Source organism: Carlito syrichta, unplaced genomic scaffold, assembly GCF_000164805.1.
Source record: "Carlito syrichta isolate Samal-C Ts95f unplaced genomic scaffold, Tarsius_syrichta-2.0.1 Scaffold302362, whole genome shotgun sequence".
In the NCBI taxonomy this organism is placed as follows: Eukaryota; Metazoa; Chordata; class Mammalia; order Primates; family Tarsiidae; genus Carlito; species Carlito syrichta.
In genome coordinates this window covers 564,200-590,116 of record NW_007246458.1, presented here as the reverse complement: position 1 = coordinate 590,116, position 25,917 = coordinate 564,200, and the positions used below count along the sequence as shown (strand labels likewise).

General features: G+C 41.0%; 1 protein-coding gene across 2 annotated transcripts in view; it reads right to left on the bottom strand.

Annotated features, from left to right (window-relative positions):
- Positions 1–25,917, bottom strand: part of ZNF608 (zinc finger protein 608) — a 117,802-nt gene that overhangs the window by 48,344 nt on the left and 43,541 nt on the right. For both annotated transcript variants that reach the window (XM_021711555.1, XM_021711556.1), the window contains one exon: positions 20,758–21,013. In XM_021711555.1, coding sequence (XP_021567230.1) covers positions 20,758–21,013 — 256 coding nt within the window. The remainder of the gene's footprint in view (positions 1–20,757; positions 21,014–25,917) is intronic.

The window sequence follows — 25,917 nt, the reverse complement described above, 5'->3', positions numbered from 1 at the left end:
TGGGAGGATGAGGTGTGTGGATTGCCTGAGCCCGCAGGTTCGAGACCTGCCTGGGCAGCGAGACCTCATCTCTACAATAAATCAAAAAATCAGCCGGGCGTGGCAGTGCGTGCCTGTAATTCCGGCTACTCGGAAGGCTGAGGCGGAAGGATCGCCGGAGCCCAGCAGGTCGAGGCTGCGGTGGCCGGGAGCAGCTGCTGTACTCCAGTCTGGGCGACAGAGTGAGACTCCAACTCAAAAATAAATAAATAAATAAATACACATTTTAAGAAAGAAAAATACTGGCCGGGCTTGGTGGTTCAGCCTGTAATCCCAGCACTTTGGGGGACTGAGGTGAGTGGATTGCCTGAGCCCGCGGGTTTGAGACCCATCCGAGCAACTCGGCAAGACCTCATCTCCACAAAAAATAAAAAAAATTAGCTGGCGTGGTAGTGCGTGCCTGTAGTTCCAGCTACTTGGATGGCTGAGGCGGAAGGATCGCCAGAGCCCAGTGGGTCGAGGCTGCAGTGGCCGAGAGCGGCTACTGCACCCCAGTCTGGGGGGCAGTGAGACTCCAACTCAAAAAAAAAAGTTAGCTGGGCATGGTGGCACACCCCTGTAGTTCCAGCTACTTGGAAGGCCTAGGTGGAAGGATCGCTGGAGCCCAGCAAGTCGAGGCTGCGGTGGCCAGGAGAGTGCCACTGCCCTCCAGCCTGGGTGACAGAGTGAGACTCCAACTCCAAAAAAAAAAAAGAAAGAAAGAAACTGTATTAAAATCGTAATACTCAGTAAGATGAATATAAGTCACGTTTGACTTCCGCAATTACAAGAGGTGCTCAAAGTGGTTACCATCAGCAACCAGACACTTTTAATTATTATGACAAACATTTCTTAAAATGTGCATACATTTTTTTTTGCCACCCCTGTATGTTGCCCAGGGTGGTCTTGAACTTGTGGCCTCAAGCAATCCTCCCACCTCAGCCCCCCAAAGTGCTGGAATTACAGACATGAGCCATCATGCCCACCCCATTAAAGCTTTATACTCCTTTGCTCTCTGAGTCTGGCATGAAGAACACTCTTAAGATTCCCTACACTCCCTTGCCACCTAAACTTCAAGTATCTTCAAGGGATTCTGTACTCTAACCTCTGCCCCTCTGCTGTACACATGAGAAAAGTGAGGCCTCAGCCCAGAAAACACAGCTGGGTGGTGAGGAAAGCGAAACTATAGCCCAGTTCTCTGGACACCTGGCCCAGTGAATTTCTAAGGTTCTTCGTTCCCCTTGTACCTTATCCAGTTTCCCTACAAGGCCTAAGGCATTTCTAAACTCCATCATATTCAGGTTAATGTAAAACAGGGAATAATGTCAGTAGTAGGAGAGGATGTAACAGGAACACTCTGGAAGAACTTCATTAGGTCACTACGCATACATATTTGTATAACAAATGGGGATGGTAGGATATGTGAATTCCCAGTATTAGTGTAATAATCATGTCATTTTCCTTTTTTCTTTTTAACTGGTCTTCCCTTCCTCTTCTTTCAAAACCAATACAATATAGTAAAATCAGAGTTATAGCAATTGTACCTTTTGTTATAATTTGGTTTTTCTCTTTAGTTTAGCTATACGTCTTTTCTCAAAAACACATTGTCCATTAGTAGTCATGTCTGAAATACCAAGAACTCTTGAGGATTCTGCAACAATACATTTTGAAAATCTGCTAAATGTATAGATACTAGAATGGTGCCACCAAAAGGATAAAGAATTTTTAAGCAAAATACTACAGGTGCTTCTTAATTTATGCAATCACAACCTTCCCGAGCGTCTTAAAACCACAATATTTGGTATGAAACATAAAATGCACTGTTTGCTTCGTCATCACAGGGGATTATAAAAGCAAATAGCTCCTCACATGCTTTTGCAGTCACTCCAAAGAATTCTCACTACTCAGGTATCCAAAAAAGAAAAAGTTCATGTGTAATAGAAGTAAGGCTTTGGTTGCCTTTGAGTGACTTTAATGTTTTCATTGTGAGTGCTAATCAATCTTATTATGCTTACCAACTGGCCCGGCACTTCTGCTATGCTTTTGTCACTTTTTATTAATGATCAGAATGAACTAAATGGGGGAATGACACAAAACTCTGAACCATAGCAAGTAGCACTGCCAGAATTCACCGAGTGAAAGAGCACTACAAAATCATGACAATCCCCTAATATTCCTCTGTAAACACCAGACTACTTTTTCTGCTTCCCAAAATACACAATTTACCCTGAGTAACACAAAAAAGTTAAGGTTGTATACCCCTTGGTAAAGTGTCTGTATCTCCCTTGGTAAAATGTAGTATAAAGTCTGATTCTACTGATCAGGAGTGGTCAGGGTGAGGGTCAAATCTATAGAAACAAATAAACAAACAAAAAACGGCTCTGACCCTGAACCCCAGGGGACCTGGCTTAGCTGCCAGGCCTGATTCTCCAGAGGAGGAGCTCAGTATACTCCAGCCCACCTGATACTGAACACTTGAGGTGGGTTATATATAGGTGGCAAGACAACTAGCCCCCTCCCAAGCCATCACCAAGGCTACAGAACTCTGTGTTTTTAATTCTCCTCTGAAGCCTGCCTTGATTTCTATGCAAGTTATAAATTCCCCATACCTCCTTTTCCTCACTGTGAGAAAAAAAGACGGCAATGCTAATCACAGCCTCAAATACTTAGCAGTTACACTCAACATATGATGTGCTTTGTTGAAATGCCATACTTTGAAATGTGCCACTTGCAAGAAACTGCAAGCTCAGGAGGACTGGTACGACTGGTGATATTTATTTTAAGAAGACATTTAATTCCAAAGCCAAATATAAAGTGAGACATCCTAGAGGGCGTATACTTCTGGAATACTCTAGTAACCGTTTGGGGATTTTGAGGTAATGCTCTCCCTCTCAATCACTGAAGATTAATGGGCAGCCAATATAATTTTAAGTAGTTCACTGTATTCTGCTTCTCCGAAAACTGAACACACATTTCCTTAATCCCATTAGGTTATCTGTCCCTGGGAATGTGATAATACCTTTCAGTCACCCTACCAGGCAGGAGTCTACCGAAGACAAGTTCAACATGGTGCTAGTGCTTTACAATGAAGATTGTCCTGGTTCCTGGTCTATAGCCTCCTAACGTGTCTTCCTCAAAGCACCTCTCACACACTTGCTTCATGCAACCAGCTCCAATTCAGGTTCAGAGAGTGCCGAACCAATGCCCAATCCCAATTACGGTTCTTCTATGTTTCTAGTATCCACCTTTTATATGTTTGTCTGGAGAAGAAATAATCTTACATGTGTACTGTGTGCGCTGTCTGGAACTGGCTGGCTTTTCACAGGGTGAAAAGTGACCAGGTCTTCTCATGAAGCTGAGGAAAGCAGCCTTTGTTGGTTCTCTTTAAACAAGCTGGCCTCTGCTGCCGCTCAAGGAAATAAGACACATTAAATATTCTCAGTCAGCTCTTTCAACTCGAGTTGCTTCAAAAGTTGTCTGTCAATGTGGATATCATGAAGACATCCACATGACAACATGCAAACTGTGCAAATGTACAGGTGAGTCCCTGAAGGGCTGGCAGGATGTGAGCTGCCCACTGGGCCAGGAGAACATGTGATGCTGCCTCTCTGAGGCACAGGAAGTGGTGGGTTGTTGTTTTTTTTTTTCCTTGTTATGAAACATAGTTGAAAACTATATTTTGGGTATTTTTGCAAAAATATTTGGTGAATATTAAATTTTAAAACAGTTCATTCTATAAGCCGACATTTCAGTTAAAACCTCAAACTGACAGGCAAATGTTTATTTGCCTTTTAGCATATTTTTAAAGTAACTGGTTATTTTCATCCACACATATACACACAGAGTCAAAACTAGAAAAAGGCTAATAATTTTAGATAGAACTAGAAATCCAGAAAGAACACACCCTCCATAATCACTTTATTTAGAAGGTCTGTACCTCAGTTTTTCCAGAAGAATAATAGGCCTCATTATGGCCGTCTTCTCTATAAATGAGAAAATGCTAATTAGACATTGTTGACAGAGCAACATAAAGTTCCCCAGGCAAAAGTGTTTAATTGTCCAGACACACCAAAATGTGTCATGTATCAGTCACATAAGGGAAATGGCCACATTCTTAATGCCCAAGGACTCAAATACTATGAAAGTGCAACTATACATTGAGTAAGAAGGCTTAATTATGAAATGAATATATATGGGTGTGATGTGTATATTATTGCTCAATTTACTATTCAGTTATAAGAAATTATCAAATGAGCAATAAGGGTCTTGCCTACCTCGCAGCACTTTTTATATTGGTCTCCTCTTGGGTCTCCCAACTGGTTTCAGGCTTTACTAAGTACTCTGCAATTGTGCCCATGAGCCTAATTCCCCCAACTTTCTTTGCTGAGAATGGCTTTTTGAAATGTATGATTAGGCCTTCTCCCATATTCTAGCTTATTTTCTTTTGCCAGGAAATATCAGCCAAACTTATTTGAGAACACAAAAGCTCTAGGAGGGCATATAGGAATGCTTTGGTAGCTATTACTTTAAAAAAACTACCTGGGTCATTCTTCCTCCTGCTACAGTTATACACAGAAGAAGCCAGGAGAAGAGAGACTAAGAGAGAAAATACTAGCAGGGTGAGGGAGGGAGCAGCACTGGGGTGTGCCAGGGAAAAATTTGCCCACTGCTTGAAATGCATCAAGTGACAAATTACATATTGTAAACAAATCATGAGAAGCAAAAAGCTTTTCTACAAAGATTCTGTCCTTCATCTTTTCTTATTCTGAAGGAGCAGAATCCAAAAGAAAGATGTTTGCAGAGACAGAAACACAAGTAGATTGGACTCCCCCCAGTTCGGAATGAGTGCTTGACAGACTCATTTTCTCCCCTGGGTATTTGAATTCTTCATATTTAAAAGTCTCTTTTAACTTCCTTCACTTGGAGGGAAAAAGCTGTAAAAGTCATTCTAGACACAAGCAGAAGTGTCTCTCTTTCTGTCATCCAGAGAGAAGTCCTCCATTGGGGCAAAGCACCAGCCATGAGCTCTCTCAGGAGTATGACTTACATACTTGCTTCCTCTTGTTGAACAATTTTGATTTTTACTTTAAAGGGGAAAGTCTCATTTCCTTTCTTCCTAGGTTAGGACCCCGAATGTGGACATTAAGCACTATGCATTTGACTTACAACTTCATCTCGTGTCATCAAAATGTCAGTAGGTGCAGAGTTGGAAAGGATAAGTGAGACAGGCATTCTCATCAGGAAATATAAAGCGGTATAACTCTTAGGGAAAGCATTTAAACAATATGTGTTCCAGTACATTAGAAATGTTAGTATACTGTGACTCAGCAATTCAGTTTCCTGAAACTGGATCCTAGCATAAGAATTCCAAATTCGTTAAAAAAAAAACAAAAAAAACAAAACAAAAAAACTTCATGCACAAAGAAATATTGTGCAGTGCTACTTATAAGTAGCCATTTATATTTATAAGAAGGTGAAAGCAATGTAAATATATTTTGCTAAGGGAATTTAAATTAAATTAAACTGTGATGTGTCCATTTCATAGAATATTTCATAAAGAAAAATGCCAGGCATGGTGGTTCAAGCCTGTAATCTCAGCACTTTGGGAGGCAGAGGCAAGAGAATTGCCTGAGCCCGGATTTCAAGACCAGCTTAGGCAACTTGGCAAGACCTACAATAAATTTAAAAAAAAAAACGTTGGCCGGGCGTGAATTTCAGCTACTTGAAAGGCTGAGGTAGAAGGATCACCTGAGCCCAGCAGGTCAAGGCTGTGGTGGCGGTGAGCGTGCCACTGCACTCCAGCCTGGGTAACAGTGAGACTCCAACTCAAAAAGAAAATGCTTTTGATAAAGTGTTTCAGTAACATCAGAAATGCTTTTGTTTTAAAGTTAAGATTAAAAGTAGGCAACATTTATCTACCTAGAACCACTAAGTGATTATAGCAAGGTTGCAGGATACAAGATTAAGATACAAATATCAATAATTTTCCTACTTAACACCAGTGAATAAGTGGAATTTGGAATTAAAAATACAGTAATGTTTACATTAACACCCCCCCAAAAGTGAAATACTTAGACATAAATATAACAAAATATATGTAAAATTTATGAGAAAAACTACAAAACTCTCATGAAGAAAATCAAAGAACTAAATAAATGGAGAGATATTCCATGTTCATAGATATAAAGACTCGATATTGCCAAGAAGTCAGTTTTTCCCAACTTGATCTATAGATTCAATGCAATCCTAATAAAAATTCCAGCAAGTTATTTTGTAGGTATCAGCAAACTCATTCTAAAGCTTATAAGGAGAGGCAAAAGACCCAGAATAGACAACACAATATGGAAAGAGAAGAACAAAGTTGAAGAACTGACACTCCCTGACTTCAAGACTTATTATAAAGCTAAAGTAATCAAGACAATGTAACACTGGCAAAAGAATAGACAAAAAGATCAATGGAATATAACAGAGCCCAGAAATAAACCCACATAAATAAATACAGTCAACTGATCTTTGACAAAGGAGAAAAGGCAATACAATGGAGCAGAAATAGTCTTTCCCACAAATTATGTTGCTGGGCATCCACGTGCAGAAAAAAAAACATAGACACAGATGTTATGCCCTTCAGAAAAATAATCTCAAAATGAATCACAAACATAAGTACAAAACTGTAAAACTCCTAGAAGATAATATAGGAAGAAAATTTAGATGACCTTGAGTTGGGTAATAACTTTTTTTAGATATAACACCAAAGGCACAATTCATGAAAAGAACTGATATTCTGGACTTCATTGACATTAAAAAATATCAGCTCGTCAAAAGACACTGTCAAAAGAATAAAAAGACAAGCCACATACTGGAAGAAAATACTAGAAAGACTTATCTGATAATGAACTGTTTCCGCCTATAATCCCTACTACTTGGGAGGCTGAGATGGCAGAATCACTTGATCCTAGAAGTTTAGTGCTGCTGTAAACTAAGATTGTGCCAATGCACTCCAGCCTGGGCAACAGAGCAAGACTCCATCTTTAAAAAAATTTTCCAAAGTTAATCAAATGTGGTGGCACACATGTGTAGTCCTAGCTACTTGGGAGGCTGAGGTAGGAATATGGTGCAAGCCTAGAAGTCCAAGGTTGCAGTGAGCTATGATGGCTCCATTGCACTCCAGCCTGAATGACAGATCAAGACATTGTCTCAAGAAAAGAAAAGAAAAAAGAAGAAAAAAAATTTGAAGAGCTGTTATTCAAAATATACAGACCTTTTAAAACTCAACAATAAGAAAACAAACAAACCTATTAAAAATAGACCAAAGACCTTAACAGATATTCATGTAAGAAAATATATAGGTGGCAAAGAAGCATATGAAAAGAAGCTCCACAGACAGCCTTATGGAAATTGGAACTGGCAACCAATTCCTGATTAAAGCCCCAAGTGCCCATGCCACAAGAGATAAGATAGAAAAGCGGGACCTTATCAAACTGACAAGCTTCTGCAAAGCCAAAGAAACCATCAAGAAAGCAGGGAGGCAGGGAGGCTGGGCTCCATGGCTCAGCCTATAATCCCATGCCTTTGGGAGGCTGAGGTGAGTGGATTGCCTGAACCTGCGGGTTTGAGACCCGCCTGGGGAGCAAGATCTCATCTCTACAATAAATCAAAAAATCAGCCAGGCGTGGTAGCGCATGCCTGTAATTCTGGCTATTTGGAAGGCTGAAGTGGAAGGATTGCCGGACCCCAGCAGGTGAGGCTGCGATGGCCGGGAGCGGCCACTGTACTCCAGTCTGGGTGACAGAGTGAGACTCCAACTCAAAAAAAAAGAAGGACAAACAAACGAACTTCGCAGCAACTTTGATGGACTTAGAGTCTATAATACTCAGTGATGTAACACAGAAACAAAGAAATGAATATCACATATTCTCACTCATAAGTGGACCTTGAACAATTATCATAATTCCCTATAAGTAAGGGATTGAGCCAGGCTCGGTGGCTCAGCCTGTAATCCCGCGCCTCTGGGAGGCTGAGGTGAGTGGATTGCTTGAGCCCGCGGGTTCGAGATCCGCCTGGGCAGCGAGACCTCATCTCTACAATAAATCAAAAAATCAGCCGGGCGTGGTAGCGCATGCCTGTAATTCTGGTTACTCGGAAGGCTGAGGAGGAAGGATCGCCGGAGCCCGGCAGGTCAAGGTTGCGGTGGCTGGAAGTGGCCACTGCACTCCAGTCTGGGAGACAGAGTAAGACTCCAACTCAAAAAAAAAAGAATAAAAAGAAAGGGATTGGCAGTTGAGGGAAACTGCCAGGGGAGGGAGTTACACTTCATCAACAAGGGTACCTGCATAATCAACATTTGTATACCTAACCCTGAATTGTACCCCACATCTTTAAAATAAAAAATTTAAAAGCTAAAAAAAAAAAAGAAAAGCTCCACATCATATCCCCCCAGGAAGATTCTTATTAAAACAGTGAGATAACACTATTCACCTATTAGAATGGTCAAAATCCAGAACACTGACACCAAAGGCTGACAAAGATGTAGAGCAAGAGGAATTCCCATTAATTGCGAGCGGGACTACATCATGGTAAAGTACCTTAGTAGACAGTTTGGCAGTTTCTTACAAAACTAAACATACTCTTACCACAAGATCCAGCAATTCTACTTCCTGGTATTTACCCAAAAGAGCTGAAAACTTTATGTCTACAAAAAGAACTTGCACACAGATGTTTATACAGCTTTATCAATAATTGCCAAACTTAGAAGCTACCAAGATGTCCTTCAGTAGTCAATGGATAAACTGTGATACATTCCGACAATGGAATAATATTCAAGCACTCAAAAGAAATAAGCAAATTAGTTGGGTGAGGTGGTGCACACCTGTTGTTCCAGCTACTCAGGAGGCAGGGGCAGACAGCCTGAGCCCAGATGGTCAAGGCTGCTGTGAGCCATAAAATAAAGAAAAAAGGAAGGAAGGGAGGGAGGGAGGGAAGGAAGGAAAGAGGAAAGAAATGAGCTATCAAGTCATGAAAAAACATATAATAAACTTAAATGAACTTGATAAATAAAGAAGCCAATCTGAAATGATTCCAATTATATGACATTCTGTAAAGAGCAAAACAATGAAGACAATAAAAAGATCCATGGTTGCCACCAGGAGCTAGGGGTGAAAGAGATAAACAGGTGGAGCACAGAGGATTTTGAGGACAGTGAAAACACTGTATGATGCTAGATGGAAATACATGTTATTATGCATATATCCAAACCCATAGACTGTATAACCCTATTAGTGAACCCTAACAAACACTATGGGCATTGGGTGCTAATGTGCAAATGTAGGCTAATCAACTGTAACACATGTACCACTTTGGTGGGGAATGCTGATAATGCAAAGGCTATGCAGGTGTGGGGGGAAGGGCATATGGGAAATCTTTATGCCTTTCTTGCAATTTTTCTGTGAACCTAAAACTGTTTTTAGTAAAGTAGTTTTAAAAAGTATCAACTGGTCAGGCTCGGTGGCTCAGCCTGTAATCCCAGTGCTTTGGGAGGCCGACGTGAGTGGATTGCCTGAGACTGAGGGTTCGAGACCTGCCCAGGCAACTTGGTGAGACCTCATCTCCACAATAAATTAAAAAATTAGCTGGGTGTGGTAGCACGCACCTGTAGTTCCAGCTACTTGGAAGGCTGAGAGGCGTAAGGATCGCCGGAGCCCAGCAGGTCGAGGCTTCGGTGGCCGAAAGCGGCCACTGCACTCCAGTCTGGGCGACAGTGAGACTCCAACTCAAAAAAAAAAAAAAAGTTAAGACCAGGTGCGGTAGCTCATGCCTGTAATCCCAGCACTTTGGGAGGCCTATCTGAGAGAATTACCTGAGTCCAGGAGTTCGAGACCAGGCTGGGTAACATGGTGAGACCTCGTCTCTACAATAAATCAAAAAATTAGCCAGATGTGGTGGCACACACCTGGAGTTCCAGCTACTGGGAAGGCTGAGGCAGAAGGATCACCTGAGTCCAGCAGGTTGAGGCTGCAGTGGCTGTAATCATGCCACTGCACTCCAGTCTGGGTGATACAGAAAGACTATGAATAAAAATAAAAATAAAAAGCTAAGGTATAAGACACAGGCAGCAAAAAATAGCCAAGTGGGACTACATAAAAACATAAAGCTTCTACAGTAAAGAAAACAACAGAGTGAAAAGGTAACCTAAGGAATGGGAGAAAATATCTGTAAACCCTGTATCTGACAAGAGGTTAATATCCAAAGTATTTAAGAAACAACTTCAAATCAATAACAAAAACCCAAATAACCCAATTAAAAACTGAGGAAAGCCGGGCTCGGTGGCTCAGCCTGTAATCCCGTGCCTTTGGGAGGCTGAGGTGAGTGGATTGCCTGAGCCCGCGGGTTCGAGACCCGCCTGGGCAGCGAGACCTCATCTCTACAATCAATCAAAAAATCAGCTGGGCGTGGTAGTGAGCGCCTGTAATTCCGGCTACTCGGAAGGCTGAGGCAGAAGGATCACCGGAGCCCAGCAGGTCGAGGCTGCGGTGGCCGGGAGCAGCCACTGCACTCCAGTCTGGGCGACGGAGTGAGACTCCAACTCAAAAAAATAAATAAAAACTGAGGAAAATGAGGCCAGGTACAGTGGCTCACACCTGTAATCCCAATACGTTGAGAGGCCAAGGTGGAAGGACTGCTTGAGGCCAGGAGTTCAAGACCAGTCTCAGCAACATAGCAAGGCCTCATCTCTATGAAAAAAAATTTAGCCAGGCATGGTGGCACATATCTGTAGTCCTCAGCCACTCAGGAGGCTGAGGTGGGAAGATTGCTTGAGTCCAGGAGTTGGAGGCTGCGATGAGCCATGATCGTGCCACTGCACTCTAGCTTGAGTGACAGAGTGAGACCCCTACTCAAAAAATATTTCTTTTAATCAAAAGAAGCAATTTAACTTCTGGATATTTATCCAAATTGACATCAAGACCTGGAAGAAGTATCTGCACTCTCATGTTCACAGCATTATTCACAATAACCAAGATATGGGAACAGCTTAGGTGACTATCAATGAATGAATAAAGAAAATATTCAGTTTTTCAAAAGGACGCTCTGCCATATATGACACTGCGGATGAACTCTAGGGCATTATATCAAGTGATATAAGCTAGTCACACAATTACACATTTATGAGGTATCTCAATTAGTCAACCACACAGAAGTAGAGTAGAATGGTGGTTACCAGGGACTGTGGGGAAGAGGAAGAGGAGAATTGCTGTTTAACAGATATAAAGGTTTAGTTATGCAAGATGATTAAGTTTTAGAGATCTATGCAATGTTTACCTAGAGTTAACAATTTGTAAAAAAAGAAAGACAGTGAACATATTGAGTGGTTGCTTGAATTGTGAGATTATAGGGTTTTTTTCCCTTCTACATTTTTACTTTCAGCTACAATATTCTAAAATGTCCATGTATTCCTTTTGTAATTAGAAAATAAGAACCAGACTGAGGATATGAATGATTTAAGGGAAAAAGTATGCCAAATATTTTGTTTCTCCTTTTTTGTGCTGATTAATGTAACAACGGCAAGGTTGGAAGCTGAAATATAATAAAAAGTTATCAGATTTTGTAACAGATTTTTAAAAGCCAGTGACAAAGTAGATTTCTTGAACTCTATTTTTGATTGTTTAGACCAAACTTAGCAGAAAAGCAACATATTCCCGACTAGAAAGCTATACTCCTCAAAAAAACAGGTATCAAGACCATATCACTTTGTTCCATGAATTTACTCAACATTCAGCAAATATGTATGGTGTGCTTACTCCGTGCCAGGCGCTGGGGATCCAACAGTGAACAAGACAGATGGAATTTGTGCACTTAAGAAGCTTGCAGCATAGTGGGGCTGAAAGTGATGGTTTGTATACATCAACCCAGCTGAAGCTGATTCAAGTCCTGCTGCCAAAATCAGATGCTAGAACTATAAAGAAATTCCTATCATTCCATGCTTAAAAATAAACTCCAGTTATTACATCACATATGACTCCCTCTTTCCAAAGAGCACTTTGTGAATTATACAGACACTTTTGCGCTATGATAGAGAGAACTCCTGAACACCCAGGAACAGTGTGAGGAGCAAGGACTCCGAAAAGCCAACAACAGTTCAAATTCAGGCTCCCCCAGTAGCCACGTGTGCTGCTTTGCACAGGTGAATCCCCTTCTAAGTCTCCTTCATTAAAATACAGATAACGAAGCCGGGCTCGGTGGCTCAGCCTGTAATCCCGTGCCTTTGGGAGGCTGAGGTGAGTGGATTGCCTGAGCCTGCGGGTTCGAGACCCGCCTGGGCAGGCGAGACTTCAACGCTACAATAAAATCAAAAAATTAGCCGGGCGTGGTAGCGCGTGCCTGTAATTCCGGCTACTTGGAAGGCTGAGGCGGAAGGATCGCTGGAGCCCAGCAGGTCGAGGCTGCGGTGGCCGGGAGCGGCCACTACACTCCAGTCTGGGCGACAGAATGAGACTCCAACTCAAAAAAAAAAATACAGATAACGATAGCAAGCTTACTTTGGATTTTGTTCTGGGGATTAAAAGAAGTCATTACCTGGCAAGCAAAGCTACCACGATGCCTGGTACAGAGCAAGTACTGAACAAATCAAGTCCCTTCTCTTATCCATAAAATATACATGCTTACAGATAAAAACAACAAATAATCAAGAACAACTATGTAAAAATCAATGAAATGAGGGACTGGGCAAGTGGTAGTGACTGCTGATGGATATAGCTTCTTTGGGGAAATGAAAATGTTCTGAAAGTTATTGTAGTGATAGTTGAACAACTCTGAATACACTAAAAACCACTGAATTGTACAGCTTAATTGGGTAGGTTGTAGTTATGTAAATTACCTCAATAAGGCTGCTATAAAAACTTGTTTTTAAAAATGTCACTGGGTCGGGCGCGGTGGCTTAAGCCTGTAATCCCAGCACTTTGGGATTGCCTGAGCCCACGGGTTCAAGAACAGCCTGGGCAACTTGGCGAAACTTCATCTCTACAATAAATCAAAAAATTAGCCGGGCATGGTAGCAGGCACCTGAGTTCTGGCTACTTGGAAGGGTGAGGCGGAAGGATCACTTGACCCCAGCAGGTCAATGCTGAAGTGGTCATGAGTATGCCACTGCACTTCAGCCTAGGTGAGACTCCAACTCAAAAAAAAAAAAAAATCAATTTAATACTTTAATCAGTATGTCTACATGGGGCAACAGCTATTCTTTGCAACTAATGAAACCATCTTTGTTTTTGTAACTAGGAAATATAACTTCAGCTCAACGTTCCTGTATTAAAACTCTTTCAAGATCTTCCTAATTCCTTCTTTAAAGGAAAAGACAAACAAGCAAGCAGAACACTACCACACAACCACACACTCAACTGTTAAAAGGCAACTTCCTAATCCTTTTACTATACCAAATCGTAAGAAAATATTAGTTTTAAAGTTTTACATTGTGTATTCACATATAAGAATGAATTTCAATATCAACCAACAAAAGCAGGTAACAATGACTTTACACAGTAAGTTTAAAACTTATTGCTTCATTAATTAACACCTAATGCCATCACCAAAATACATACACAACTGATACCAACAAAGAAATACTTGGTCTAAAAACAAACTAAATCTTACCCAAAGCAGCTTATTTTTCACACTGACAGGAGGTAAAGTGACTATGTTTTTGCTTTCCAGAAAAGCACACAACCACTCATCGTATCCAAATTTTGGCTGCACTGCCTCATTAGGAAAGTATAAAACAAGTAGGTTCAAGAGTAAAGCAAATCCAGGAAAATGGCACAAAACCCAGGAAAATTGCTTCCTTCCTTTCTTAATCCTTCATCCAATACATCTTTACTGAGTGTCTACTATATGCCTATATGAAGGTCTAGACTCATTTTAACTTTCTTTGTTTTTCTAAGTTTGTTGCAGCCAGCAATATTAGTTTCATTAATCTTAAAATGAAAATACCTTGATAAGTCTTACTTTATTTTATTTTATTTTTTGAGTTGGAGTCTCACTCTGTCGCCCAGACTGGAGTGCAGTGGCCGCTTCCGGCGACTGCAGCCTTGCCTCCTGGGCTCCGGCAATCCTTCTGCCTCAGCCTTCCGAGTAGCCGGGATTACAGGCACGCGCTACCACACCCAGCTGGTTTTTTTTATTTATTGTAGAGATGAGGTCTCGCTGCCCAGGCGGGTCTCGAACCCGCGGGCTCCGGCAATCCACTCACCTCAGCCTCCCAAAGGCGTGGGATTACAGGCTGAGCCACCGAGCCCAGCTAGTTTTATTGTTTTTTATAAATCCTTAATCTAATGTTACTTTTACCTAAAACCCCAATATTTCAGAGTAATCAGAGGTAACTAAGGCAAAGTACAGTCAAGCAAATACACATATTTGTATACAGATCTGATTTTCTAATTGGGATGCCTTTTCCATGTGAAACTGGGAAGCACTTGTATACTTTGAAGTGCACTGCCACCTCTAAGCTACTCTGCCATCACTGATGAGAGACCTCAAGGAACCATCCACACTTTCACTGGAATCCCCTACTGAAAGATGACTTGGGAAGTTGAGGGGAAAGTTTATGCCAATATGCAGAATAATACTAACTAGTAGGGCTTTCAACCCTCAAAACCTCTGTGAAGTTCATGTTGAGGATCTTATTAGTGATTAAACAACAACTCACCTGCCAAACTCACCAACTGGGAGCTGATTTATCTCTACTTAGCATGGTGGTAACAGGGAGCATATCCATTAGCAATCTTAAAGTTCCCCATGACTGCACTGTATGATCATCACTGATGGGGGTTGAGGGGGCAGTGAAATACAGAAGTTGAAAGCAATCATCTTACTCCCTTTTTGCATCAAAGCTGGATTTATAAAATCACTAGGATATATCCCAATAAGTAATATTTCACTCAGTAAAGTACTGTACCAACTACATACTCAGTTACTGAAAGTACAAAGTAAGCTTGGATTAATATTTAATCTCATCTCAAATTAATCAGAATTTGTTTTTAAAGTTTCATTTTAAGTAATAAGACTGGTAAGTACTGCAGAACAGGAATTACAACACCAAAGATTCATCCTCAATTATGTAGGATCATTTGCCTTTTAATGAATTAGCTTGAAACCCTCTAATACTGCACATTTAAACATTATCTTCTTTATCACTTTGGAGATATAGGAGAAACAGAAGTTAAGAACATCTCTGGTAGTTTAAGAGAGAATAATTTATTTCTCCAATTAACTGCCCTGAAAACACTGATTTCCCAAATCACATTTCTTTCCATTTTTTAAATACATAACACATCAGGGAAAGAACCTCAGATAAACAAGCACTCTTCCTTTCACACCTGGTATTGAGCCTTCTCATTAAAAGCATACTATCATAGGTTGCCATTTGTATTTCCATGGTCCCCTCGGAAAACTGACTTTTTCTCTGAGTACCATGCTTTATTTGTTTCATTAACAACTTTCCTTAGTACTTTGGGCTTCTGAACCATTTTAAAGATAATTCAGCAGAACCCACACAGAAATAAAAGTACTGTGTCTGGCTTACTTGAGAAATCAACAAAAAGGTTCACCAGCATCATATTAATAAGTTAGGAAGGGACTTACTGATAGTTGTATAGTTGTTCATTACACCCCTCAAATCCCCTTTGGAGTTCATATTGAGAGTCAAGCCTGGATCCTTTTTCTCATCAGCACAAAGATAAAACAACCATGCTCACCTCCCAACCACAGCATCTCTATAGGCACTATTTACTCTGTGAGGTACACAGGGCAGATATTCCTGCCCATTTTATACCTGGGAAAGTAAGGCAATGATGTGGTTTCCTTAAAGGGAAACAGCCAAGGAACTTGCAAAGGGCTAGACATCCACTGTTTCTCCTGAGACAATGGTTCTTTCAACCTTGTTTATACATTAGAGACCTCTGGGAAGCTTTGACAAAACACCAAGGCCAGGTCACCAAATCAGACCAAAATGCCAATCAAGACCAATTAAATGCCTGGGGTGGTGCTTGGACATCAGCAGGTTTTAAAAGGTCCCCATGTGATTCAAAGGCACAGCATTGAGAACCACTGTTCTATAACCGATAGCTGTTTAAAAGGCCGTTGCTCGAAAATGTCAGTTTTATTTCTCTCACTTCCTTTTCTTCAGTGGCTTTGCTTAACCACTAGGAAGGTGAAAGGGTAGGAAATGACAAAGCAGTAGTAAACGAAAGTTGTAACAATGGATGATGACCACCTGAACCAAATATGCTCTTGAGAATGGTAAAAAGAAAAAAAAGTCCAATCAGAAACATGATTAAATAAAAATCAAAAGGAAAACACATTCATGAGAGCTAAAAAGCCAAGTTCAACACATATGTATTTACACACATTGGTGTATACACCATGTTTTTTTCAGATTTGGAGATTTTTGTTGTTGTTTGTTTGTTTCAAAAGAGCACTTTTCAAATAAATAACTACACACAGGCATGTGTGTCCCAAATGTCAGGAATGAAATGCTAAGGAAATTCTTTCCAACATCTGTGAGTAATTTTGTACAATACATCATTGCCCCTATGTATTCACCTTCAAGAAAAAAGAGCAGAGTAAAATAACCAAACATCCAAATGCAGTAATAGTTTTTCTCTCATATTAAGCATGATCTGAAAGCCACTTATTTTTTCCAGAGGGAACTTTACTAATAACACTTTATTCCTGAGCACAACTAGGTTCTTGGACAACCAGGGCCTCAGGTACTGGCACTAACACTAAGGAGAAAGACTGAGTAAAAGAATCCTCCTCAATGAGGAATTCCAAACACAAGAAACAATCGAGCATTAAATGGGGATTTCCTATTCCAGTTTTGCTGTTCCCCACCACCATCCAAAGAAATCATAAGAATATTCAAGAGTGGCCGGGCTCGGTGACTCAGCCTGTAATCCCAGCATTTTGGGAGGCCAAGGCGAGAAGATTGCCTGAGCTCATGGGTTTGAGACCCACCCGGGCAATTTGGCGAGACCTCATCTCTACAATAAACCAAAATTTAGCTGGGCGTGGTAGCATGCACCTGTAGTTCCCTCTACTTGGAAGGCTGAGGCGGAAGGATCGCAGGAGCCAAGCAGATCGAGGCTGCGGTAAGCCGGGAGCATGCCACTGCCCTCCAGCCTCGGTTACAAAGTGAGACTCCAATTCAAAAAAACAAAAACAAAAAAGAATATTCAAGAGTACAGATATGAACCTTTAAAATTCTAGGATCTTGGGAAAAAATATTTGCCAACTGTATATCTGACAAAGGCCTAAAAAAAAAAAAATTCTAGGATCTTAAAACACACACACATCTACAACCTTCACACATATGTGGGTGCACATAACAAATTAGGTTTGTGGAAAACACTATCAGCTATACAATACTCTCAAAATGGAAAACACCAGGGAAGAATTTTATTCATCAGAATCTACAGGACATTAGTCAAAGGCATCTGACAGTTTTATAAGTGCTTGACTTGAAGCTCTTTGTTAGTGAAACTCATACTATAAAATTATTGTAACTTACTTTCCCCTCCCCTTCTTCTCAAATCCATCTATTTTAGCTCTGCCAAATAACTTACTCCAAACGTGTTTGTTCTGTTTCTTTTTGTTTTTCCCAAAAGGGGAATATTAATGGTCAAGTGGGTTTAATTTTTAAATTGGTACAAGAGCTTTGAACACACTGTAGTGAGAAAGAATGCAAATGGAACGCTCTTGAAAATGATTGCACATTAAACACACATCTTATGACCCAGGCCTTTTACTAAGACGAGTTCTTAAATTCTTCAGAGGTCAGAAGTTTAGTTTATTCAGCAAGAATAACTCTATTAACAGCTCCAGCTCCTTCTTGTCACCACAGTAAACATCCACACATTCCAAATTCTGGAAAATGTGAGGCAGTAAAGGGATGGTTGGAAATGCTGACGGCCTGAAAACCTTCTAAAGCTATCAGTCTGCCATATGAATGTACAAAGATATCCACACGGATGGAGCACAGCTTATAAAAGCAGCAACGACAGACTCAGGAGACCCATTTTTCAGAGGACAGGTGGAACTAATGAGGTTTTATGTATACCACTATTAAATAGTAATAATGATAGTACCTTACAGCTCTTTAAGTATATATGCCCAGAGTATCAGAATTCCAATCAATTCATGTACTACTATTGTTTTAAAACAGATTTTTTTCTAAATAATCTTATCTTTTATTAGACTAAGGTTAAAAGTCAAAACTAAGAGACTTCTACACATAGTGAAAAATAACCCAGACCTTACAGCTATTCCAGAAAGTTTGTGGCTAATTTCACAACATCTACCACCTAGTAAGGTCACACTGCAGGAACTCACTTGAATAAATAAAATCATGACTAGCAATAAACTGATGGACACTAAGTCACAGCTAAGAAATGAGAAGACAGCGCTTCACACTGACAAGTAAATTACCCAAGTGCAAGAACATTGGATGTTCAAGTATATGGAGATTAACCCCTACTCTTTCCAAATCTTTTTGTTCCTAAAAATGTACACCTAAATGAATTCACTGTGACCTTATTAATGTCTTGATTCCTTTTCTATATTTTTCACACCAAGGTGTCAGTCTGAAGCCCTTACCCACCACTTCCTGCTCAAGGGTAAATCTAAGGGAAGGCAAACTGGGCACATCCCAAAGAGAGGTAATGAGATAGAAGCATGCTCTCCACATGGGACCTCTCACACTGGAGCAGGTCTGAACAGACAAGCAAGATGAGACATTTTAATTCTGGCTCCTCCTATATCAATTCCTCCCAATGTGGTTCCACAGTATTGTTTTAAATGGCTTTTCAGAATATCTGAAAATCCTAAACTATCCTAAAAGTACAAAAAGGGAGGAGACCCAAAATCTCCAAAGTCAAAAGTAAATTTTAAGCACTTCATTAGAGCGAAAAAGAGACCCCTACTACTTTGGTTTCCTTTCTCTGATTCCTTCTCGTGTAATTAAGTCTTTATTCTTCCTTATTGGTGCTACCTATAAAATGTTTTAATTTAATTATAAAATATATCCTACAAGAGTATATTTAATGTAATATGCAGAATTCTCTAAGAGTCTTTGTTTTTGTTTTTTGAGTTGGAGTCTCACTCTGTCACCCAGGCTAGAGTCCAGTGGCACGTTGTTCACGGTCACCGCAGCCTCAATTGGCGGGGCTCAAATGATCCTTCCGCCTCAGCCTTTCAAGTAGCTGGAACTACAGGCATGCACCACAATGCCCGGTTAATTTTTTGATTTATTGTAGAGATGAGCTTTCACCAAGTTGCCCAGGCTGGTCTTGAACCCGTGGGCTCAGGCAATCCTCGCACCTCAGCCTCCCAAAGTGCAGAGATTATAGGAGTGAGCCACTGCACCAGGTCGAGTTTTTGTTTTTCTATCTTGAAACAACTTAAGTTGTTTTCTGCCTTCTGGCAATTACACTTACACCTGTCACAGGGTTTTCATTCTTCATTGTTATTCTCTTCTTTTATTTCCCAGTTGTCACTATCTTTTCTCAACTACTTTTTGCCCAGCAATTATCTTAATTGCCTTCATATCTCCTCCTTTTCCCATCCACTCAGCCTCTTCTGCATACATTTTACCTTCTCCCTTTGAGTTTTGTTCCTCAATTTTGCCCCCTTGATTCAAAATAACTTAATGAATAATTCTGTGTCTCAGACCCTTCTTGTTACATCATCCTTGCCCTTATATCTCTGGCAAACGACTGTGACATGACAACTGTCATCTCCTATATCCTTGACCAATCTAGCTTACAGGGAAAAAAGTACCCCCAGCTCTCACTTTTTCCTTTTCCTTTGTTTCTCTGGTGTACCCTGGGGTACGTTTCTTCCTTATCTTTCCAACTCTATTAGTTCCCCAACAGAGCAATACAGAAGTCTCCTTGGTACTTAATTTTCAATTCTTGGTTGGTCTGTTAATGACACTGGCCATCTGAAACACTCTGTACCTGATGATGACGTGTTTTAGGACATGACCAACCATAATTTGGATCCACTATTAACATGGCATATGCTCTGGTTTATATTTCCAATAGCAATGATAGATTAATCCTGATCCATTTCTCTTGAACGCTTTTTCTCTTGTGACTAATGGATTGCCCTTGCCAAACAGCTTACTGAGTTAAAAGGCAAGACAGGTTCTATGTCTCTGGCCATAGAAGAGAAGTGACTGGCTTAATCAGGTTTAAGCCTTTGACCTTGGCTTTATTATCTCTGAGCACCAACCAGCCACAACCACATCATGACAAAAGACTCTACTATGTGCAAGAACTGTTGTTCAATTCAGAAGGTAAATATAAGCCTCTGCAACACAAAAACAACCATGTCAAGACAGACATTGGCTGGCTGGCACTCCAAGAACAAAATAAACTTGAGAGCCATCTCCCTTCCTAATTTCCAGAATACTTTTTAGGAGAAAAGTAAACCCTGACCCTGCTTCTTACAATCCTTTCATGTTAGCACTTAAAGAGGAGAATCACTTTTGGGACACTCAACTTACCCTAAATGCAAAAGTAGCCAAGCACAAGAAGACAAACATAGTTCTTATTTCAACACAAATCCAGAGAGGGTAAAAACCATTTTTCTTTCCTCTCTGAATTCCACGAAACGAATTCCCCTCACAGGCGGACATAAATACATCATGGGGAAGAGGGCACGGGGAAATATATAAAAATAAATTGTATTTACCTTCTTCTGTTTCATGCCACACGATCCCTTCCAAATTCACACTGGTCCCAGGTTCACAGGGCCCAAGACACTCTGGCTCTGTCACTACTCCAACTTCACAGGTATTGACACCCACAGAACGAGTCCGAACCAAAAGCTGTTCAACTGGTGCTGCAATATTGGATGAAGATGGGGAAAAGTAGGAGGGTAGAATCTGAGGCGTGAGACTGCTGGAAATCGGTGGTGGTGGTGCTGGCACTGTAAACAGGGGGTCAACCTGAAAGACAGACAGGCTTACTGCAGTAGTGCTGCATTCCTTGAATTCTTTTTAATGCAATCTATTTACATCATTTCTAGAATATATCACCATTCCAAATTCTATTTGCAATTAAAATATGCTTTTAGTGTTTTAAAGGTGCCAAAATACAAAATAGAATAGAAATGAGCCTTTTATTCTTTTCATGCCAAACAAGGTAAACAGGAAAGCACTAGCTTCCCAAATCACAGGCGGCTTTCAATGTTCTTCCAAATTCACCAATGGACAACCGTTAGCCTCAGGAGATGGGAAAGAAACATGCTTTGTAAAATTAAGGCTATTTCCCAGTTGTAATAAAATCTTACTTTTAAACTTATAACATTTTCCAAAGGAGAAACTCCATTAAACAGTAACAAATAATAACGTACACATCATTGGACATTTAAGTACAGGAGCTGGATTAAAATTGTTTTCAAAGTACTTTATAAAATATAATGAATTAAATCACTTCTAAAACACATAAATTTAGTCTGTTGAATATATAAAATATATAAACTTGATTATTCACATAAAACACACAAACTGGCTATTAATAGTACGTATTACGCATCAACTCCTAATTAAATGTTCTATTGTAAAGTTTAGCAGAATTAATATAAGAGGGGAAATAAATGCATGTGCTCAACATCAACGGAACCTGAGTTTCTCCAATGCACAAATCCTTCAGTGGTTCAACTTGTAAAGATCTCTGATGAGTTTGATCAAGGCTCAGCAAACCTCTCTAAATCCAGGAAATAGAAATTACAGCCAAGCACCAGATCTTAAGGTGCAATGATATTTCTTTTGCACCCCTATCCCCAGGAGAGCAGCAAAGAAGTTCTTCATCACAAAAAGTTTAGAAGTCTGGCTATAATTAAACCAAAGCCTGGGCATGTACTAAACAAGCAGAGTAACCCATTCAATCATTTGACCCATTTTAACAACTGCTAGGACTGATACAGAATAGCTTTGACCCTGCTGGCAGATTATCAGTTGTGAAAAAGCCAAACACAAACTACATCTGTCCTGGGCTCCAGATCACCTGCATCCTCATGTTGCACGTAGACATGGCCTACATATAAGGATTATAAAGCTGTGCATGGATTATATAGCTGGGCTAACCAATCCTGTATGTTAAAGAATATACAGAAGGTCATTCTGGCAATATGTTATCTTACTCTATTGTTCATATAGTCTCAGTTATCCTTTTAGCCACTTGGCTACAGACATAATAGTATATAGTCTTTGTTGTTGTTGTTTTAAAAAAGAGTGTATTTCAAGAGAATCATGAGGAAGTGAGCTCCTAAACAGCTGAAGCAAGCATCTGTGTGGGCTCCTTGTTCATATGACTGCAGAAACTATTTCTACAGTTTGCATTTCACTAAAATGATAAACTGACGTTCACTTGCCTGAGTGATCCAAGATGCTATAGAACAGCCTTTCACCCATCTGCATGTTAAAAAAACTTAATTTCCTGCTCTCAAAGCTGCCATAAAACTTCTTTTGCTCCACGCTTTTTATTGTTCTGCATTCTTGATCACAGAGCCCAAGAAAGAAAAGCATTTAACGGCCCCAAACCCCAGATACTATGATTTATGCTTTCGTGTAAATGTAGCTTAATGTGGATCAAAGTTCACACTGATAGTTCTTATTTTAAAACTGAGCTGACAAATGAACAAAGGGGTTCTGAGGAAGGAAATTTAAGGGAGAAAAATACCCAATGCTACCTAGTAGTCTTTATTACAACTAAAAGATTGTCTGATTAGAATTACTTTCCAGAATTAAAAAAGAAAGAAAAAGACCAAAACTAGAAGGCAGCTACTGCTGCACATATTTTACATGCTTCCCAACAACTTTTTTTTTTTTTTTTTTTTTGAGTTGGAGTCTCACTCTGTCGCCCAGACTGGAGTGCAGTGGCCGCTCCCGGCCACCGCAGCCTCGCCCTGCTGGGATCTGGCGATCCTTCCGCCTCAGCCTTCCAAGTAGCTGGAACTACAGGCGCGCGCTACCACGCCTGGCTAATTTTTTAATTTATTGTAGAGATGAGGTCTCACCAAGTTGCCCAGGCAGGTCTCGAACCCACAGGCTCAAGAAATCCACTTACCTCAGCCTCCAAAAGCGCTGGGATTACAGGCTGAGCCACCAAGCCCGGCTCCCAACAACTTCTTAATTTGTGCAGTTAACTGTAAACTGACAGCAATTTGATGCTACACATATACATTGAAAAGACAAAATGGAACATTATTCTGAAAATATTCTTTACATCACCTGATCAACAGCCTACATTAATACCAAGAGAACAAATACAGTTCAACTGGATGTGCAAGAAAATGGAATAAAATTTAAAAGATGAAGAGTCTTAGAGAGTATCTCTGATTTGGAGATGAGGACATAATGAGGCAATGAGCAACATAAGAATAATGGGGGCAAGGGCATGTTGACAATAGGATTTTGGCCCCAACTCTAACACTGACTAGCTTGTGACCCTGGAAAGTCACTTAACCTCTTGGAGACACATTTTCCTCTACTAAAGAATGTATTCTTCAGCCTCCTAATAATGATAACAAATTCTATCACAACAGAGTTCTAGACTAAATCCCTAATTCAACATAACTCCACTTACAGATACACACACACCCACATACTGTTTGGGACATTTATGTAATTTCCAAGATCAAATTTCTAAAGAGGGCCGGGTATGGTGGTTCATGCCTATAATCCCAGCACTTTGGGAGTACCGAGTTGGGAGGATTCCTTGAGCCCTGGAGTTTGAAACCAGCCTGTGCAACAAAGCGAGCCCTCATCTCTACAAAAAAATCAAAAAATTAGCTGGGCATGGTGGCATGTGCCTGTAGTCCTAGCTATTTGGGAGGCTAACATGGAAGGATTGTCTGAGCCCAGCTGAGCTGTGATTATGCTACTGCACGCCAGCCTGGGTAACAGAGTGAGACCTTGACTCAAAAAAAAAAAATCTGAAGAATCTACATGGCTTCAGGAGAGAGGTTACGGAATTTGGGCCTACTTGTAAGTTAACTGTGTTTATTTTCTTTTTTTTGAGTTGGAGTCTCACTGGGTCGTCCAAACTGGAGTGCAGTGACCGCTTCCGGCCACCGCAGCCTCGCCTGCTGGGCTCCGGTGATCCTTCCGCCTCAGCCTTCCGAGTAGCCGGGATTACAGGCATGTGCTATCACGCCCGGCTGATTTTTTGATTTATTGTAGAGATGAGGTCTCGCTGCCCAGACGGGTCTCGAACCCGCGGGCTCAGGCAATCCACTCACCTCAGCCTCCCAAAGGTGCGGGATTACGGGCTGAGCCACCGAGCCCGGCATTAACATAATCCAAATGGAATGAGAAAAGTTCAGTGACGACACTTCTACAAGAGACCTTCAACAAGCCCAGTCTGCCATGTTTTAAATGAGAAAGCTAAGGTTGAGTTTGACTATAAATATGAACTTCATCATAAATAGTACCCTGTATGACTGATAATAGTCTAAAGCCCTTACACTCAATAGGTAGCACTGTCTTAAAGGTTCAAATTTTTGACTTGTACAAGTGAACACCTCTTTTAGTTTTTCCATTGCAGTACCAACTTCCTCCTGGTAGCCCAAAACTGCCATTCCCATAGGTACAGAATCAGCACTACCAGTGAGAGGAACAAAGAGACTCCCACCTCCCTCCATTCCCTGTGGGATTTCAGGGTTTGGGGAAGGAAATGGAACACAAAGGCCACCCATGCAGTCTATGGTATACCCCTCTTCCCTGGAGGTCAACAACTGGATGGGGCAGGAGTGTTTAGGAGTGGGAAATTACAGCCACTCCCAGAAGTGTTTTTATGTGGCATGTATGCTACTTTTGAAAACACTCCTATTTTTTATCAACACTTTAAACATTAGGTTAGAGTCAGAATTTCCACTGTCTCTTTTTTTTTTTGAGCTGGAGTCTCACTCTGTCGCCCAGACCGGAGTGCAGTGGCCGCTCTCGGCCACCGCAGCCTAGACCTGCTGAGCTCCGGCGATCCTTCCGCCTCAGCCTTCCGAGTAGCCGGAATTACAGGTGGGCGCTACCATGCCTAGCTAATTTTTTGATTTATTGTAGAGATGAGGTCTCATCAAGTTACCCAGGCGGGTCTCGAACCCACAGGCTCAGGCAATCCCCCCCCCTCAGTCTCCCAAAGGCGCGGGATTACAGGCTGAGCCACCGAGCCTGGCTTCCACTGTCTCTTAAATAATATTGAACACTGTGCTCTGCTGGGCCTGTATTCCTCATGCCATCAACATCAAGGCTGAATACTACCCCCACCTTGCTGGGTGACTTACCCAGCCTCAGGCAGCTTGAATTTGTGCTTCTAGCTTCTCCCTAAAACAATCACAGTTTGTTTTACCTAGAAGCTCACCTAACCCAGCCTACGCAGTCAAGAGAAAACTGGCTCACATTTGTACAAGGGCAATAAGCTATCTCTAACGGAAGTCCAGGTAAGCATAAAGGAATGGCATCCTACAAGCAGAACACTTATAGGAAAGGGGTAGATGGGAAATAGTTCAAAGAATGTGGCCAATTCTTTCTGCCAGGTAATGCCCCCAATGAGGGATGCTCCCGGAAAAGATTTCAGTTCTCTTGTGCACCTCAGTGTCAAACACGCAGTCACAAGTATCTTATGTAAAGCAGGACTTTAAAGCCTCTTCAGTAGTTATTTTTGCCTTATACGAAAGATCAGCTCCATTGTGCCCCGATTTCTCAGGTCACTGGTCCATACACTGAATCATAATTTCTTAAACCAGTGACGCTCATTAAGGCGGAGGGTGGGCCGAGCTCAGTGGCTCAGCCTGTAATCCCGCACTTTGGGAGGCCGAGGTGAGTGAATTGCCTGAGCCTGCGGGTTCGAGACC